Source organism: Leucoraja erinacea, chromosome 21 (genome assembly GCF_028641065.1).
Source record: "Leucoraja erinacea ecotype New England chromosome 21, Leri_hhj_1, whole genome shotgun sequence".
NCBI lineage: Eukaryota > Metazoa > Chordata > Chondrichthyes > Rajiformes > Rajidae > Leucoraja > Leucoraja erinaceus.
In genome coordinates, this window is record NC_073397.1 from 16,397,081 (window position 1) to 16,416,876 (window position 19,796).

The 19,796-nt window shown below is 48.0% G+C and overlaps 1 protein-coding gene across 1 annotated transcript in view; it reads left to right on the plus strand.

Annotated features, from left to right (window-relative positions):
- LOC129707296 (N-terminal EF-hand calcium-binding protein 1-like) overlaps window positions 1-18,501 on the plus strand; it is a 70,981-nt gene extending 52,480 nt beyond the window's left edge. Inside the window, exons 8-13 of the mRNA XM_055652231.1 lie at window positions 6,539-6,618; window positions 7,162-7,215; window positions 8,700-8,812; window positions 11,276-11,353; window positions 14,998-15,089; window positions 17,340-18,501. Of these exons, the coding sequence (XP_055508206.1) occupies window positions 6,539-6,618; window positions 7,162-7,215; window positions 8,700-8,812; window positions 11,276-11,353; window positions 14,998-15,089; window positions 17,340-17,377 (455 nt within the window). The 3' untranslated portion in view covers window positions 17,378-18,501. The remainder of the gene's footprint in view (window positions 1-6,538; window positions 6,619-7,161; window positions 7,216-8,699; window positions 8,813-11,275; window positions 11,354-14,997; window positions 15,090-17,339) is intronic.
- The last annotated feature ends 1,295 nt before the right edge of the window (window positions 18,502-19,796 follow it).

The window sequence follows — 19,796 nt, forward strand, 5'->3', positions numbered from 1 at the left end:
TGCAAGACACACACATATGCATGCACATACGCATGCACACACTCACTCACACACACAAAGACACATGCACACTCATAAATACACACACACAGATACACACACACAGACACAGATATACACTGATGCATAAATACACACATACTGCATACATACTCATTAATACATATATACACACATAAATACGTGGAAACACACACACACTAAATACAAACACAGACAAATATATAAACACACAGAAATACACACATACACGCATATACACACACATAAATACACACTCTCACATGCACACACACGTATAAATACATGCACAAACAACCACTCAAATAAAGCATTAATGCAGGCCTGCATTACAGGCAATGTTGTACTGGTTCACTTATGTATGAGTGAGTGTATATCTGTGTGTGCATCTGCTTCATTCTACTTTAGCGGAGTCGAGACGGTCGGTTGATTTTCAACGAACTTTATTGTGAAAGTTAAACAAAAAAAATGAGTCTATAGACGGCTAAATAACGATGTCGCTAACGCAAGGGTGGTGATCAGAATGAATGGGCTTGCCCAAAAGCGCGCCCACGTGACTGAGGTAGCCAATCTGAGGGTTCGACTACCCCAAGGCACCAGCAGGTGCCGCCACAGAACCCCCCCAGAACCCGAGGTACAGAACCGAGCAGGGACTCCGATGCAATGACCAGAACCCAGAAAACATAGGCACATTTTTGCAAAACAGCCATCTTTGCTCGTTTTGATGCAGCAAACACCACACCCAAGAGGAGAGCCAGCCCCTGCCTACAAACCGACCAGCCAGTCCTGACCATAGACACAATGGACACACGGAGAATCCTGTCTAAGGTCAACCCGTGGAAAGCAGTCGGACCCGACAACATCCCAGGACGTGTGCTAAAGGAATGTGCTGAGGAGTTAGCAGATGTGCTAACAGACATCTTCAACATCTCCCTTAGTCAGGCCATTGTCCCCACATGCCTCAAAACTTCCACGATAATCCCCATAGCGAAGAAACCAGTGGTTGCCTGCCTAAATGACTACCGCCCTGTCGCCTTGACCCCAATAATAATGAAGTGTTTTGAACGCCTGGTGAAACCCCACATTACTGCCAGCCTCCCCTCATCGTTAGATCCCCTACAGTTTGCCTATCGCCCCAACCGCTCTACAGAGGATGCCATCTCCACCACGCTGCACACAGTAATCGCGCATCTGGAACACAAGAACACATACGCCAGAATCCTGTACATTGACTTTAGCTCAGCGTTTAATACCATCATCCCACAGAGACTTGTGGAGAAACTAACCCTGCTGGGCCTCAACACCACCCTGTGTCACTGGATCTTGGACTTTCTCACAGAGAGACCGCAGTCAGTCCGTGTTGGCAAGAACACTTCAGGCTCGATCACGCTGAGCACCGGCTCCCCTCAAGGCTGTGTGCTCAGCCCGCTGTTGTTCACACTGCTCACACATGACTGTGCTGCCAGATTCAGGGACAATAAAATCATAAAGTTCGCGGACGACACTACAGTGGTGGGACTCATCAGTGGAGATGACGAAACAAGGTACAGGGAGGAAGTAGAACAACTGGTGGACTGGTGCGGCAAAAATAACCTGGAATTGAATGTCGAAAAAACTAAGGAGATGGTTGTCGACTTCAGGAGGGCGCAGCCAGAGCATACACCGCTCAACATTAGTGGCACTGCAGTGGAGAGAGTGGAGAGCATAAAGTTCCTCGGTGTGCAGATAACGGACAACCTCACCTGGTCCAGGAACACCACTGGGACCGTCAAACGGGCCCATCAGCGACTGCACTTCCTGAGGAAACTAAAACAGGCCTCACTCCCCACCAACATCCTCAGGACTTTCTACAGGGGCACGGTGGAGTCTGTACTCACGTACTGCATCAATACGTGGTACTGCACCTGCAACTGCTCGGACAGGAAGGCTCTGCAGAGGGTAGTGAGGGGAGCAGAGAGGATTATTGGCGTCTCCCTACCCTCGGTACAAGAACTGTTCCAGAGCCGCTGTCTGAAGAAAGCACAGAGAATTGCCAAGGACAAACTGCACCCCCTCCACACACACCTGGATCTCTTGCCATCAGGCAAGAGATATCGAAGCATCAAAGCCCGGACTACGAGGCTGCTAAACAGCTTCCTACCACAGGCTGTGAGGCTGCTAAACAGTCACTCTGCACTCACAGTCACTTGACTTGACTTGACTCTGCGGCTGGCACGGACACTTTAATAACTGGCACTGGCCACTCAAATCAGCGGCCCCGGACATTTTTTTATGATTGGTTTACTGTTTTTAACATTGTGTTTTTTACCTGATTTTAACTATTTATTCTGTTCCATCAGGGACTGGATTGTTTTTTTTAGTGTTATTATGTGAGAAGTGTTTTAAATTTCATGTGCGAGGCTCCGCTATTCACTGGGAAACGTCTTTTCATTTTGCACTGTACTTGTTGCTTGCAAGATGACAATAAAGGTTGATTGATTGATTGATTGATTGATTGATATGCACCGCAGGTGAACCATGTCTTGAAATAGGAACGGGGGCCAACCCGCTCCCGGAGGCTAGCCAGCAACGCCGGGGCGTAATCCCCGGTCAGGGCCGAAACGTACACCAGCTTGGCGGAGGAAGCGGCCAAATCCTCTTTAGGGGCGGTGCGGATGCCGAGGAGGACCCACGGCAACTGGTCCACACAGTCCGGACAGTGAGCCGGGCCTTCAGCGCCAATTTGAGGTGCCGGTGAAACCGTCCGTCCAGCCCATATGCCTGCGGGTGGTAGGCGGTGGTTTGGTGTAACCATGTCCCGTAGAGTTGGGCCAGAGAAGACCACAAAGCAGAGGTGAACTGGGCCCCCTGGTCGGTGGAAATGTCGGACGGAACTCCGAGCCGGGCAATCCAATGGGCCGCCAGGGCCCGGGCGCAAGTCACGATGGAGGTGTCTGAGAGTGGGATCACCTCCGGACACCGGGTAAAATGGTCCACGATGGCGAGCAGATGCTTGGCGCCGCGGGACATCAGGTCGACATGAACGTGCAGAAACCGGCCCGTGGGAACGTCGAACTCCTGCACCGGAGGATGCACGTGCCGCTGGACTTTGGAGGCCAGTGATGGAAATTCACCATGCCGACAAACTCTTGTAACCCCTTCACAGTGAGCGGCCGGGGGAACTGCCGAAGGGCCTTGACTTTTGTGGGTAGCGGGGAGTGACGCTGTGCCCCAGGAAGGAGATGGAGCGGAGGCCGAACTGGCACTTTGCGGGGTTGATGACGAGGCCGTGCTCGTGGAGGCGATGGAAATGTGTCCGTAGGTGAGCTATGTGCTCGTCCTGCGAGGCGTTCAGATGCCGACAATCCCCTCATGGTCGCCACCCCCCAGATGCTTTGGGGACCATATGTAGCGGGGAGGCCCTCGGGCTGAAACTCCCGGGCGATGCGCAGCTTGTCCGGCAGGAGGCGGCGCGCCCGGGCATGTATCGGAGGGCCCACGGTGGGGATGTGGTGCAGGACCCCATGTTTTGGCCACGATGAATGTCCACTCGTGCGGGCGGGAGTCAAATGTAAGCGAGAAGGCCCGCGTACCGTAAGTCACGGCTCCTATTGGCGGCCGTGAGCACAGGGCGCCGTTTACCAGCACGGGTGTTGCGCTCGGTCGGCGGGAGGATGCTGACAATGGCACCGGAGTCCACGAGGAAGTGTCTGCCAGAGCGGTGGTCGCGGTCGTAGAGGCGGATGTTTGGGGCGATCATGATCGCCTCTACAGACGATCAGCCGAGGCATTTCCCTGAAACGAGCAGGGTTGATGCAGCATTGAGCCTCAGCTCCCCAGCGGAGGTGATAGAAGCACCATTTTTGTTTACCCCGGGACCCGGCTCGCTGCTGTGGCTCCGCGGTGGAAGTCGTGGGTAGGGCGTCGTTGCGGTCATGCTGAGGCGAAGAGCGCGCTAATGCGGGAACACGGTTAATGGCGCCGCCATCTTGTTGCTTCGCCAGCCAAAGTTCGTCAACCCGTTCGGCGAGCTGCAGAGAGTCAGCGAATTCAGCGCCAGCGAGCATGAGGCGGACGTCGTCCGGCATCTGTTCCATAAAGGCCTGTTCGAAAAGCAGGCACGGACGGTGCCATCCATGAGATCAAGCATCTCGGCCATGAGCACGGACGGCTTGCGATCGCCTAACCCCTCCATGTGCAGGAGGCGGGCGGCACGATCCCGGTGGCTGAGCCTGAAAGTGTGAAGGAGGAGGGCCTTGAGGCCGTCGTACTTGGCGGCTGTGGGCGGATTTTGCAGGAACAGCAGCAATTGTGAAGCCGTCTCCTACGACATGGAAATACTTTGTGTCACCCACCACTACATTGTGAAGGTGGAATTGTGCCTCCACATGCGTGAACCACACTCGGCTGTTCGGGCCAGAACACCGGCAGCTTGAGGCTGACGGCGCTCTGATGAGCATCGGGAACGGCGTCGGGAACTGCAGCGGCTTGCATGTCGGCGTCCAATATCGATTGGGTGCGTCGGGGTCACCAGTTTAGCAGAGTTGAGACGGTAGGATGATTTTCAACGAACTTTATTGTGAAAGTTAAACAAAAACAACGAGAGTTTATAGAAGGCTAATTAACGAATGAATGGGCTTGCCCAAAACCACGCGCAAAACCCCTCCCCGCGCCCACGTGACTGTGGTAGCCAATCTGAGGGTTCGACTACCCCAAGGCACCAGCAGGTGCCGCTACACAACCACCTTTTCTGGATCTAAAATTGTAGATTAAGTGTGTACGTGGACTGTAGGAAAACATGTCTTGGGGTTTCTCGCAAGGTCTGTCATAGTCTGCGTTATAAATTGCTTGTCGCTAAAATGGGGAATAAAATAGCAGGCAGTGAAAATTCAATTTGCTGTCAGTAATTTGCATGTTCACTGTCTAGTTGTTAGCCATGTGATACTGATGCCCTGAGGACCAAAGTAAAAAGCTCACATGTAGCATTAATAATGGTTTGATTTTAATACTTTTGTCCACTTTGCTCACTATCTCCGCAACCCCGAAGAGTTCTGATCTCTTCCAATACCAGCCGTCACTGGCAAGGTTCAGAGCTCTGGTGCTCTCTTTGTAGACCACGCCTCGCCACCTCTCTCTTTCCCCTTGCAACCTTCCTCTGTGTTGGGCAATTGATCACATACTCTAAGTACGTACAGAAAGGAACTGCAGATGCTGGTTTACACCGAAGATGGAGTAACCCAGCAGGTCAGGCAGCATCTCGAGACAAAAAAGGATGGGTGTGACCCATAAACAGATCAGTCTGAAGAAGAGTACATACTTGTGTGGCTCGCTTCAGTGTCTCAGCTGTTTACGGTTCTAGGAAGCATTATGAATGTTTTTTTCCAAAGAAAGGGTGTATCCTAAAATGCTATTCACGAATAGTATTTTTAATATGTCTTATGAATATCGTTCTATTACTATCTTAAGGAGGAACTGTGTGAGATGAGAAATGGAAACAAGAGGAACTGAATCAAATTCTTGTTTCAGCTTTCACTGCAAACAGAATTAGTTGTGTTGTGTAGTGGACTCTTTGAGCAAGGGCCATAAAAATGGAGCAAGAAATGAGTTAGGAATATCTCCAATAAAAACTAACAAATAGCATTGGGAAGCAGCCCAGACCATCACTCAAACCAACCTCCCTTCCATTGGCTCCATCTACACCTCACGCTGCCTCGACAAGGCCACCAGCATCATCAAGGACCAGTCTCACCCCGGTCACTCCCTCTTCTCCCCTCTCCCATCAGGCAAGGGGTACAGAAGTGTGAAAACACACACCTCCAGATTCCGGGACAGCTTCTTCCCAGCTGTTACCAGGCAACTGTCCTCTCACCAGCCAGAGAGCAATCCTGACCCCCCCAACTACCTCATTGGAGACCTTAACATTATCTTTAATCGGACTTTACTTGCATTAATGTGCGTTATCCCCTATAGCTTGTATCTGTACACTGTGGACGGCCTAGTCTTTTTGCTGACTGGATAGCACCCAACAAAAAGCTTTTCACTACCTTGGTATTTGTGACAACAATAATAAACTGAATTAAACCGAGAAACCGCACTGCAGTGTAATGTGCTAAGGCATTTCGTAAGTCATGATCAAACCAACACTGACCAAGGTTAGGACAAGTTTAAAATCTTAGTCAAAGGGGTCATAATTAAAGGACGTACCTTCGGTAAGGAGATGTGGAGGAATTTCTTCAACCAGACGGTGGTGAATCTGTGGAATTCATTGCCATCGAGGGCGGTGGAGGCCAATAGATATTTTTAAGGTGGAGATTGACAGATTCTTGATTAGTACGGGTGCCAGGGGATACGGGGGAGAGGCAGGAGAATGGGGTAGAGAGGGAAAGATTAATTAGCCAGTGAAAAACTACTTAGTCGAATATTTGCAAGTTAAAGAATTACTGTGGCTGCTTTGAGGGGCCTTGCATGAAGGTGTGCAGGGGCGTGCAGCTACAGTTGACTAGAATGACTATCTAAACCATGCTTTCCTTTGTTCTAGGGGTTTGTGTGGAGCCAGCGAGCCAGTGGGTGACTCAGGTTAACCGACTGCAGCAGCTCATTGACAGGTTGGAGTACAAGGTAAGGGGCTGCTCATAGACAAGGCCATTAGTCAGCACACAGTCTGACTGTGCCAATAACCCATCAACCATCACCAACCAGCAACCCACGCCCATCACCAACTTCCCTCCCATCACCAACCCACAAACTCACCATCCACTGGCAACTTTCCTCCCTTCACTTGGCATTCCCTCACCAATCTATACCTCATCACCAACTTACAACACATCACCAACGTACAACCCATCACCAACCTACAACCCATCACCAACACCAACCTACCACCCAACACCAGATGTCCTAGCGATGGGAAGGTAGACAGAATGCAGAAGTGACTAGCCACGAGTTGATGGTATGAGGCTGAGGAAAGTAAAGGAGTGTGGGATGGGTCCGGGGAGTGAGTGTGTGGGTGGGGGTCGGTGGCGGGGAGAGTGTGGGACAACGGGTAGGGTAGGTGGGAAAATTGGGATTCAACTCACCTGCTGAAATTGTTGGACTCAGCATCGTGTTGTAGATAACTAAATAACTAAATAAACAGCCATTGTTTCATCGTCTGCCTTATAGACACCGAGACTGGAGCCCTTAAAGGAAGAAGTGATTGAGGAAACAACAAAAACGGTAAGTATGGAACCTGTGCATGTTGCTTCGTCAGAGTCTGTGTGGGCATGGATGCTACAATAACATACTAACATGTACGGACTGAACCTGGACCGATCTGAGAGTGCCATTTTAATTCATCCTTAGCTTTAAGCTTGAGTTTATTATTGTTACCTGTACCGAGGTACAGTGAAAATATATTTTTTGCATGCTATCCAAAAAGATCAGATGTATCATACATAGATACATACATATAAAATCTTGACTAAATCTGCAAGGAGTTAATGCTTCTACCACACTTTCAGATGGTATTCCAAATCCCTACCACTTTCTAAAACCTTCTACAAGAACCGTGATAGAGTTGGCCATGAGCAAGCCATGACTATTACCTTCGCACCCAAACATCCACTCCTCAACATGCCGGCCTTTCGTACTGTAAGATTATAAGTTAGAGCAGAATTCGGCCCATCGAGACTTCTCCCCTATTCAATCATAACTAATCTATCTTTCCCCTTTCAACCCCATTCTCCTGCCTTCTCCCAATGATCTCTGCAGAAGATTAAACATAAGTGTTATAAACACTTTATGATGACATAAAGTATCCGACAATCTTTGCCTTAAAAATACCCAAAGACCTGGCCTCTACCACCATCCAGAGCAATGAATTCCTCAGATTCAAAACCCTTTGGACTGAAGAAATTCCTCCACGTCTCCTTTCTATCTAATGGCACGTCCTTTTATTCTGAGGCCATGGCCTCTGCTCATAGACTCTCCCACTAGTGGAAACATCTTCTCCACATCCACTCTATCCAGGCCCTTCACTCCTAGATAAGTTTCAATGAGGACCCCCCCTCATCCTTCTGAACTGAACTGAACCGAACTGAATTAAACTCCAGCGAGTACAGGCCCAGTGCCGTCAAATGCTCATCAAATGATACATAAATACAATCACGTCAAACCTAACTAAATCTGCTGGGAATTCCTGCCTCCACTTCCCTTTCAGGCAGTATTCCAAAACCCTGCCACTCTCTTTATGTCATTTTGTGACTCCCCACCAGTAGCACAGCAGTAGAGTTGCTGCCTTACAGCGCCAGAGACCTGGGGTCGATCCTGACAATGGGTGCTGTCTGTCCGGAGTTTGCAAGTTCTCCCCAAGACCACGCGGGTTTTCTCCAGGAGCTCTGGTTGCGTCTACACTCCAAAGGCGTATATGTTTGTAGGTTAATTGGCTACGATTCAAATTATCCTTAGTGTGTAGGATAGTGCTATAGTACAGGGTGGTCGCCGGTCGGCCTGGACTCAGTGGGCTGAAGGGCCTGTTTCCATGTTGGAAGAAGGATTTTCTCCTTTGTGTGCGTACCATTTGGTAACTCAATCGACGCACTCCACTCCCAACCTGCCTCCTCCTCCCTGAGGACTCTGACCAAATGACTTGACCAGTGTACGATGTCCAAAGCTGTGATTGGGGAACTCTAAACTGTCCTTGTCTTGTGGCCCATATGCAGCACATCCTGGTGGTGCAGCGGCAGATGTCAGCGTTGGAGGAAGAGGTGGAGGAATTCCGACAAGCTCTGGAATGCTACGTGGAGTCCACGGCTAGTCAGAGTGGGAGCCTGCAGTAAGTTGGGTCTACTCTAGGCTCCAGGCAGATGGCGGCAATGTTACAGCATGCCTGGTCTCACTGCTGGGTTCAATGTTTAAGTTTGATTTTGAGTTTAGTTTATTGTCACACATACCGAGGTACAGTGAACAGCTTTTTGTTGCGTGCTAACCAGTCAGCGGAAAGACTATACGCTAATTACGATCGAGCCGAAGATAGACACAAAGTGCTGGAGTAACTCAGCGGGTCAGGCAGCATCACTGGAGGAAAGGAATAGGTGACGTTTCGGGTCGAGACGGGTCTGAAGAAACGTCTTGTCCCAAAACTTCACCTGTTCCTTTTCTCCAGAGATGCTGCCTCATCCGCTGACTTAAGGGCCTGTCCCACTATACGAGTTTACCCAAGAGTTCCCCCGAGTTTAAAAAAAAAATCAAACTCGTGATAAGTACGTAGAATGTATGCAGCGGGTACGTCGGAGCTCGGGACGTCTATTAGCGGCTCATAACGCTAACGGCAGGTACTCGGGAAACACGGTAAGCTCGTGAAGTTTTTTCAACATGTTGAAAAATGTCCACGAGAGCCTCGAGTACCTACGAGTGGCTATTGCCGTAATTCTCCGAGTCCGAATCAGTGGAAACTCGGGAGAACTCTTGAATTACCTCGTACAGTGGGACAGGCCCTTAACTTCAGCATTTTATGTCTACCTTTGTAGCATCTCCCTCCCTGCCTCTGTATTCACTTCCCAAACTAATGACGGTCAGTATCCCATATACCTTCCTCAGCACTTCTGCTCCACGCACCAGTTTGAGGAAGGGTCCCAACCGAAATTGTCACCCAATTTTTTTCTCCAGAGATGCTGTTTGACCCAGAGTTACTCCAGCATTTTGTGTCTATCTTTGTTGTAAACCAGCGTCTGCAGTTCCTTTCAACACACATCCACTTCTTTGTCTGTTCTTTGTTCTATATCATACGTATCTCTCACTGTGATGATCCCTGGAAGCTGCTTGAGGCTACAAAGGTCACTGAATCAGTATCCCATTACAACATTGGGCATTAGATTTCTTGGATGTAAGATATATGTCAACATTTGTTGCACCATTTTTTCGCCCTTGCCCTCAAGCTATAGTTAATCATAGTTATAGAGCCATACAGCGTGGACGACTCTTTGGCTCAACTTGCCCACACCGACTCTAGTCCCAAATGCCTGCATTTGGCCCTTATCTCTCTAAACCTGTTCTATCCATGTACCTGCCTAAATGTTTCTTAAACATTTGTCTAACTATCCCCACTTAGAGCACTAAGTCATGGAACAACGGATCCTGAGTCTTTAACTATACATCAAAATACTGTCTAAATCTGGTGGGTTGTTTTGCCTCTCCCACCATTTTAGACTGTGTTCCAACCTCTGGTCTATCTTGAGTTTAGACTTTAGAGATATAGCGCGGAAACAAGCCCTTTGACCCACGGAGTCTGCGCTGACCAGTGACCACCACGTACACTAACACACTAGGGACAATGTTTTCACAATTTTTACCAAAGCCAATTAACCTACAAACACGCACGTCTTTAGAGTGCGGGAGGAAACCAGAGCACCCGGAGAAAGCCCACGCAGTCACAGAGAGAACGTACAAACTCCGTACAGACAGCACACATAGTCAGGTTAGAACCCGTGTCACTGGTGCTGTAAGGCAGCAACTCTACCGCTGTGCCACTGTGTCACCCCTTTAGTTTAGAGACACAGCGTGGATACATGCCCTTCGGCCCACCGAGTCCATGCTGACCAGCGAATACCCGTACACTGGTTCTGCCCTACACGTCAGGGACAATTTACAGAAGCCAATTTACCTACAAACCTGCACGTGTTTCGAATGTGGGAGGAAACCAGGAGAATGTACAAACTTCGTACAGATAGCACACGTAGTCAGGATCAAACCCGGGTTCGTGGCACAGTTGGGCAGCAACGTTACCACTGTGCCACCCCTGATGCCGCCCCTAGCCCCTCCACCGCCCATAGAAAGTTGGTTAGTAAGTTAGCAACTCTACCGCTGTGCCCCCGTGCCGCACTTGTCAACACCCTTTGCCTCGCTGTCTACTCTAGTCCTCTTTTGTCTCCTTTTCAGCTCTGGCCTTTGTCTACCCATCTTCCTATCAACCCCAGCCCGCCTTCACCTTTATCCACCTGACATTTGCCAGGCTCTGTCCTGCCATTTCTACTCTTCCAACTTTCTCCCCTCTTTAGAAATCAGTCTGAAGAAGGTGACCTGACCCGAAACGTTGACTATTCATGTCCTCCAAAGATGCTGCCTGACCAGCTGTGTTGCTCCAACACTTTGTGTTCAATACCAACTTAATTTACCCTTTGGACCCAACAGAGTATAGCTAGTTTTAGAGGAACCATCTGTTTTGACGGATTCATGATGTTTTGGGTGGAGGGGCATGTGTGCGCGCTGGCTTCATGTTTGGTTTGTTCTTCATCTACAGTATCTCCGTTCAGAAGTTGGGGAACGAGAGCTGCTTCCTGGTCTACGAACTCTGGCAGGACAGGACTTCATGGAGGAGGTAGGGATCGTGGAGGAGCTGGGGCTTAGTCATGTTTAGTTTAGAGTCACGTATACCGAGGTACAATGAAAAGCTTTTGTGTGTGCTAACCTGTGAGGGGAAATGCAATACATGATTACAATCGAGCCGTCCACAGTGTACAGATACAGGATCAAGGGAATAACGTTTAGTACAAGGTTAAGACCAGTAAAGTCTGATTAACGATAGTCCGAGGGTCTCTGGTGAGGTAGATAGTAAGTCTCCAGTTGCTGATGGTTCATTTGCCTGATAGCAGCTGGGAAGAAACCGTCCGTGAAGGGAGAGGGGAGAACAGGGAACGGCCAGGGTGCAACTCATTCCTGATTATGCCGAGGCAGCATGAGGTATAAATGGAGTCAATAGAGAGGGGGTTGGTTGGTGTGATGTTGTGGGCTGTGTCCACAATTCTCTGCTATTTGGTTGGAGCAAATCCCAAACCATGCCGTGATACTTCCGGAAATATTCTTTCCACAGCGCATGTGTAGAAGTTGATGAGTTGTTGGGAACAGGCTGAACTTCCTTAGCCTTCTAAGGAAGGAAGAAAGATTTTACCGCTAGAAAAGATGAAAAACAACCCTTGCTATAAGGGCAGAAGATGCTTGTAGAATGTAGCAGGTCAGGCAGCATCTGTGGAGAGAGAATCGAGCTGCTTTGGGGGTGGGTGACTGTTCACCTGGACTGGAAACAAGGGAAAAGTGGCGCGTGCTACATTGCAGGGAGGGAAGGAATGTCGATATTGAGCACGCACATGCACCAAAGCACACGCGCACTCTTGCACGCGCACTGACACCTGCACACTTCTCTAAACACTGGGATACATGCACACACACACACACTTAGAAACATTTGTACTGACAGACATTTTAAAATACTTAGAAACATTTGTACTACACGTTTAGAAATGTACACAGGCCCATAGTTAGAGACATTGCACACGTTTCTACACTAACTTAGAATCGTACCCACACACATTTAGAAGCACGTGCGCACACATAAACATGCACATGCTCACATGCGCATGCACACACAGTCAGAAACATTACACACACACACACACACACATATAGCAGTGGAATCAATCACACCTCATTGTGTAGGAAGGAACTGCAAATGCTGGTTTAAACCGAAGATAGACACAAAAAGCTGAAGTAACTCAGCGGGGACAGGCAGCATCTCTGGTGAGCGGGAATGGGTGACGTTTCGGGTCGAGACCCTTCTTCAGACATTGTGTCTGTCTTCACAGAAAAAGACACAAACAGCTGTCAGCAAATAGAGGGAAGTTAGGTTGCGGCATGAATGGGGAAGTGACGATAATCAGTGTCAGTTTATAAAATGGAACTTGAGGCGTTGGTGGAACTAAAAAGCTAATGAATGCCAGGCATGTGATGACCAAGGTACCAGAGTTTTGAAACATAGGGCGGTAGGGATTAGTGAATATTTTTCTTATTCTCCTCCGAAATACTCTGCGTGCTGTAATTGTTCCTGTGGATTAGAGGTGACTCCACTATTTCAAAAAGGAAGGACAGAGAACACGGAAGTATTGATCACTTACCTCAGCATCAGTAGTAGGGAAATGAGCTGCGGCTGTAATAAGGGATATAAGAACTAGAATTACCAGAAAAGAATACACGGTTTGTGCAGAGTAAGCATGCATTGACAAATGGGTCATGCATTAACAAAAGCTTCACCTGTAATGAAGCTAACGCAGTTCTTGGAGGATGTGGTGAATGGAAAAGGCAAGAGGTGTCCAGCATTTGCATCTTCAGTAGTTTTGTTGATAAGGTTCCACATGAGAGATGAGTGAGCGAGATTGGGGATAGAGATGGAAATGGGGATACAGATAACACTCGTTATACTGGACCATAGAGGGGGGAATCATGCCCATTGCTGCCAATTGTCCTCTAGAACCCCTGTAAGAGATTTGCTCCAACCACCTAAATTATGTTTAACAGCCAAAAATATATATCGAGAGTCAAGAGCATTTATTGTCATATGTCCTGAAACAGAACAATTAAATTCTTAATTGCAGCAGCATAACAGACATGTCAACATAGTACTCGGTAAAACCCATAATAGAAAATAGTTCAGAGCCTATTTGGAGATTGTAGTGTTTAATAGCCTGATGGTTGAAGGGAAGAAGCTGCTTCTGAACCTGGACATTACAGCTTTCAGTTCCTGCACCTTCTTCCCGATGGCGGGAGTGACATGAGAGAGTGGTCAGGGTGGTGTGGGTCTCTGATGAGCTGCGGCTGTAATAAGGGATGGCTGCCCTTTTGAGGCAGCGACTCCTGTAGCTCGTGGTGGGGAGGTCAGTTCCCATGATGGACTGGGCAGTATCACCACTTTTTGCTTCTAGTCTTTTTTGTTTTGTTACTGCAAGGTAAAAAGTCTAAAAGCTGTTTGTTACGCTGCTTAATAGAGTATCATTGCATAAGTGTCACTCAAAGTAATTGCTTGTCAATGGCAATGACTTCCCGCACTGTAACTGGCAGCCTGTGTTCTTTAATAGACAGTGGTGTCTGATTGCTGTTATGAACAAAATCTGTTATAAAGAGGTTCGTAATAACAAGGGTGGAGTGTAATTGTACTGGAGACACGAGCAACTGCAGATGCTGGAACTGTGAACAAAAGATAGTGCTAGAATGCAGAGATGATTTACGTGGATATTGCTAGGACTCGAAAGCCTAAGCTACAGGGAGAGGCTGGACGAGCTGGGAGTTTATATCCTACAGAGCTGTATAATATCATGAGGGGAATGCACAACATCTTTTACCCAGAGTAGGGGAATCAAGAACCAGGGGACACAGGTTTAAGGTGAGAGGGGAAAGGAACCCGAGGGGCAATTTTTTCACACAGAGGGTAATGGGTTATTGGAACAAGCTGCCAGAGGAGGCAGTTAAGGCTGGCACTATAACGGGGTTTAAAATACATTTGGACAGGTGCATGGATAGGAAATGTTTAGAAGGATATGGGCCAAATGCAGACAGGTGGCACTGGCATTGGCACTGACAACCATAACTCATTTCAAGAGAAAATCCCACCTCCATGCGCAGGATCTAAGGAAAGGGTGGTGCAGCTGGTAGAGTTGCTGCCTCACAGCGCCAGAGACCTGGGTTTGATCATGAGCTCGTGGGCAGTCTGTGTGGAGTTTGTACGTTCTCCCCGTGACCACGTTGGTTTCTCCCGGCTGCTCCGGTTCCCTCCCACATCCCAAGACGTGCGGGTTTGTAGGTTAATTGGCTTCCGTAAAATTGCCTCTAGTGTGTAGGGAGTGGATGAGAAAGTGGGATAAAGGTCTCTGTGGACCAGGCTGTATTTCTAAAATACACTACAGCTAAAGACAGTTCTCCGTATGCTCCAGTTTCCTCCCACACTCCAAACACATACGGGTTTGTAGGTTATTTGGTTTCAGTGAAGATTGTAAATTGTCCCTAGTATGTAGGATAGTGCTAGTGTACGGGGTGCTCGCTGGTCGGCACAGACCCGGTGGGCCGAAGGGCCTGTTTCCGCGCTGTATCTCTCATCTAAACTAAAGTAAGTGTCTCTGCTCTGTGTTCATGTAACAGATTGTTGAGTCATTTAACATCCGCTTCCTTTCTCTTGCCCTGTGGAAAACCAACCCTCAGCCACTTGCAAGCGAACCACAGCAAGACCTTCCAGAGGAATAACGTGGACTTCCTGGAGACTCCCGAGATCATGACAACCATGTTGCTCCCCGGTAAGGGTGGAATGATGCCGATGGTCCAATGGCATCATCCTTTATTACCACGTGTACCACAATGGCCCATCGCATCCATTCCCATCATCCCATGGACCGTCATCCCTCTTCTCCTTGCACAGCAGTCTTCAGTCCGCGGACCGTGAAGGGTGCCTTCGCACCGGGCCTTTTGAATATCTCAGGAAAAAGTGCGGCACGGTTACACAGCGGCACGGTTGCTGCATTACAGCGCCAGAGACCCGGGTGTGATCCTGACTACGGGTGCTGTCTGTATGGAGTTTAGTTCGTTTGAGTATGGGTAGGAAGGAACTGCAAGTGCTGGTTGATACCGAAGATAGACAGAAAATGCTGGGTTACCTCAACGGGTCAAGCAGCATCACTGGAGAAAAGACGGCTTTTAAACCAGAGATTGACAGATTCTTGATTAATATGGGTGTCAGGGGTTATGGGGAGAAGGCAGGTGAATGGGGTTGAGAGGGAAAGATAGATCAGCCATGATTGAATGGTGGAGTGGACTTGATGGGCCGAATGGCCTAATTCTGCTTCTAGATCTTCTGAAGGCATGAAATGGAATAGGTGAGGTTTCCGGCCGAGACCCTTTTATACCTGATTTTGTTAAATTCCAAGGTAGACACAAAATACTGGAGTAACTCAGCAGGACAGGCAGCATCTCTGGAGAGAAGGAATGGGTGACGTTTCGGGTCGAGATCCTTCTTTGATCAATCCCACTGCTTTGCAGTGACAAATTCACAATGGCGGTATTTCAGCACTCCAAGAAAGTGCAGTCTCATTTCAAAGTACATTGATCTGATCTGTATTTATGCTGCAGCAAGCACAAATTTCATTGTCCTGTCTGGGACATGACAATAAACTCTCATGACTTGACTTGAGTTGACATTTACAGCACGGTATAATTACGTAAGGACATTTGCATTCAGTCAACTTCACATCCTTCCTTCTCTGATTTGAATATTGTTTTACATAAAATGTGCATTTCTACTTTTGACTCATGCGATGTGTTTTGTAACTTCCTTCCTTCCCCTTTACTTGATGATTCCACAAAGCACCAACAGCTGGTATTTGTAGAGGGACCTCAGCGAATATCCCAGGTTATTTTGTAGGAAGTTTCCGAAATTGAAAAATCAACACTGAACATATGTAATGAGAAATTAGCCTGGGCACTGTCCAATTCTCCTCCAGCCCACTGTGGACATTGGACTTTGTCTCTGGAACTGATGCGCTACAATGCTGAGAACTATATTAAACCATAGAACGTAGAACAGTACAGCGCAGGAACAGGTCCTGAGGCCCACAATGACTGTGCCGCAAGATAAAATAATCTTCTCTGGCATATCCCTCCATTCACTGTATATCCAGGTGCATACCTAAAAGTCTTTTAAACATCACTTTTGTATCTACCTACACCACCGCCCCTGGCAGCTCTGTCCAGGCACCCACCATTCTCTGGATAAAAGTTTTGCCCCGCACACCTCCTTTAAAATTTGCCCCTCTCACCTTAAATCTATGCCCTCTAGTCTTTGACATTTTCATCCTGAGGAAAAAAGATTTTGACGGTCTTAGTTCTGGTGATAGTGCTAGTGCACGGGGATCTCTGGTCGGCGTGGGTGGGCTGAACGGCCTGTTTCCGCACTGTGTCTCTAAACTAAACTGAATTTCTGGAAGAGTCGGAACTTCAAGCTGTCGGCCAGAAGCAAAGCAAATTACTCAGAGAGGGGGAAATCCAGAGGACATAGATTTATGATGCGAGGGGAATGATAGTTAGCTGAGGGGCATTTATTTCTCTCAGATGTTGGTGGGTATGAGTCTATGACACCATGACTCAGTGCCATATCCCTCAAAAATGGATTGACCTCATCACCATTTTTCTCGGAAGCGCAGGAGGTGATCTTATGGAGATGTAGTCTATAAGATCATGAGGGGAATAGATAGGGTGAAGGCAAAGTGTCTTTTACCCAGAGTAGGGGAATCAAGAACTAGAAGAGATGGGCTTAAGGTGATAGGGGAAAGATTTAACCTGAGGGATAACTTTTTCCACACAGATAACTTTTTCCAGACAAATATATGGGTATATTTGTGGAACTGCTTTCTGGAATACCCATATTCAAGGTGGGTATATGGACCGACTCTACCGCTGTGCCTCTGAGCTGCTCTTTGAGAAGGAGGGGATGTAGGTATCAGACTTGAGAGAGGTAAACGTTAACTGTTCACACTGTCGCTCCTCATCCACAGCCTCCTGGTGGATCGTAAGCAAGAACAACAACAACTGAACCCTTTGCATTCGAAAGCAACATCACATCACAAGAACCTTCTCAGCAAAGCCTCATCCACGAGAACGTCTGATGTTGCCTCTGGAACCGAAGAAGCCATTCAAAGCAAGGCCCAAAATGATGAGATAAACAAAGCTGCACTCTCTATGACAACTAGCTACTGTGTAATTTGATTGCCAAAATTATTTATTGTGAAATGCAGATGGGATGCAGTTGACCTGTGAGCCCCAGTGTGACTTGAAGATAACTTATGGTTTACCTGTACGCAGTAACCCACACCTCTGCTAATTCTTTACCACAGCACAGCACTAGCTTGCTTCGTAATGTAATGAAATTGAAGTGAAGTCAACGTGTTTGTTTAATGAGCCAAATGTCGCGTGATACTTGGAAAGGAAGGATTTGAAAGATTCGGGTGACGGAGTGAGGCAGTGGAATTGATTGGGCCAAGAGTGATATCGGAATGTGTAGGAAGGAACTGCAGATGCTGGTTTAAACCGAAGATAGACACAAAAAGCTGGAGTATCTCAATGGGTCAGACATCATCTCCGGAGAAAAGGAGTTTTGGGTCTGAAGAAGAACCTCGACCCGAATCATCACCTATTCCTTTTCTCCAGAGATGCTGCCTGGCCCGCCGAGTTACTCCAGCATTTTGTGTCTATCTTCGGTGATATCGGAACGTTTTCCTCCTCGGCTATATCCTGCCACCATATATGTTATTTTTGTATAATCGTTGAGGGAGATTATCCATTAAATTATGTGCACATGCACCAAGAAATTGATTCCATTAAGGCCTGTTTCTCATGAGGAGATTGTGTATACATGCAGTGCTTTTGTTGTGATGGTGCCCGCACCTTGTAAAGGTTAAATGTCAATATTTGGTTTTCCAGCTATTTAACACGTATGTTTGTTTTTCCAGCTATTTAACACGTATGTTTGTTTTTCCAGCTATTTAACACATATGTATGCATACGTGTGCCTATTTATGTGCAGAAACAAAACGCGCTGTATAAATGTGATTAAGCCTGGATTAGATGGCACTAGCAACTCAAATAAAATCTAAACATTTACAGATTCCGGTTAACTTAAATTAAACGGAAAGTACAGGAAGCACACAGCAGGTCAGGCATCATCTGCGGATGGAGAAACAATTAGCTTTTCAAACAAAAGGAACTGCGGGTGCTGGTTTACCATAAGAAGCACGCAAAGCGCTGGAGGGACTCAGCGGGTCAGGCAGCATCTCTGGAGGACATGGATGGGCGAAGTTTCAGGTTGGGATCCTCTTTCATGCTAATTTTAGTAGGGGGGAGAAAACTGGAAAAAAAAGGTGGGTGCGGGACAAAGCTGGGCGAGTGATAGGTGGATACAGGTGGGTGGCAGGCGGGGTTGATTAGCAGATGGATGGGCAAAGGCTAGAGATGACAATGCAAAAGCTGTAAGATAACATGGATGGGAACAGTTTAGAGAGATATGAGCCAAATGCGGGCAGGTAGAATAAGTTGAGATGGGACATCTTGGTCGGAATAACAATATTTAATGGACATTTGGACAGATACATGGATAGAAAAGGTTTAGAGGGATATGGGCCAAATGCGGGCTGGTGAGACTTGCATAGATGGGGCATCTTGGTCAGCGTGGGCAGGGAAGGATCTGTTTAAGTTCTGTATGGCTCTATGAGGAAATGAGAGAAAAGGTGTGAAATGTAAAGCCAGAGAAAGGGATAAGGAAGAAGGGATATCTGAGGCGGTGTAACGGCGGCGGCGACCCAACTTTGGAGGTTCGGCCACGGGCCCAGTGGACGACATCGTCGGGTGCTCGCGGGTCACAGGTTGGTGACCTGTTTTTCCGGAGCTCCCGCGGCAACAGCTTTGTCCGCTGGACTGGAGGGCGGCAGCTTCGACCACCCCGGGCCGCGGAGTTTGAACCGGCCTGTTCGCGGAGCACGGTTGAGCCGCGGGACTTACTTACCATCATCCGGTGGGGGTCACAACATTGGAGGCCTGGATTGCCACAGCGTAGAGGGAGAACAAGGAGGGAAGAGACAAAGACTTAAGATTTTTGCCTTCCATCACAGTGAGGAGGTGCCTGGTGAACTCACTGTGGTGGATGTTGAATTTGTGTTTATTGTGTGTTTTTGTTACTTTATTATATGTATGACTGCAAGGTAACGAAATTTTGTTCAGACGAAAGGTCTGAATGACAATAAAGTTTCCAATAAAGTTTCTATTAGGGCTATAATGGAAAGATATGTCTATCAACCCCCCCCCCCATCTGTATCCACCTATCACTTGCCAGGCTTCGTCCTCCCCTCCCCTCCCCCCCCCCCTTCCAGTTTTCTCCCCTCTACCACAGTCAGTCTGCAGAAGAGTGGGGGCGGCACAGTGGCGCAGCTGTAGAGTCGCTGCATTACAGCGCCAGAGAC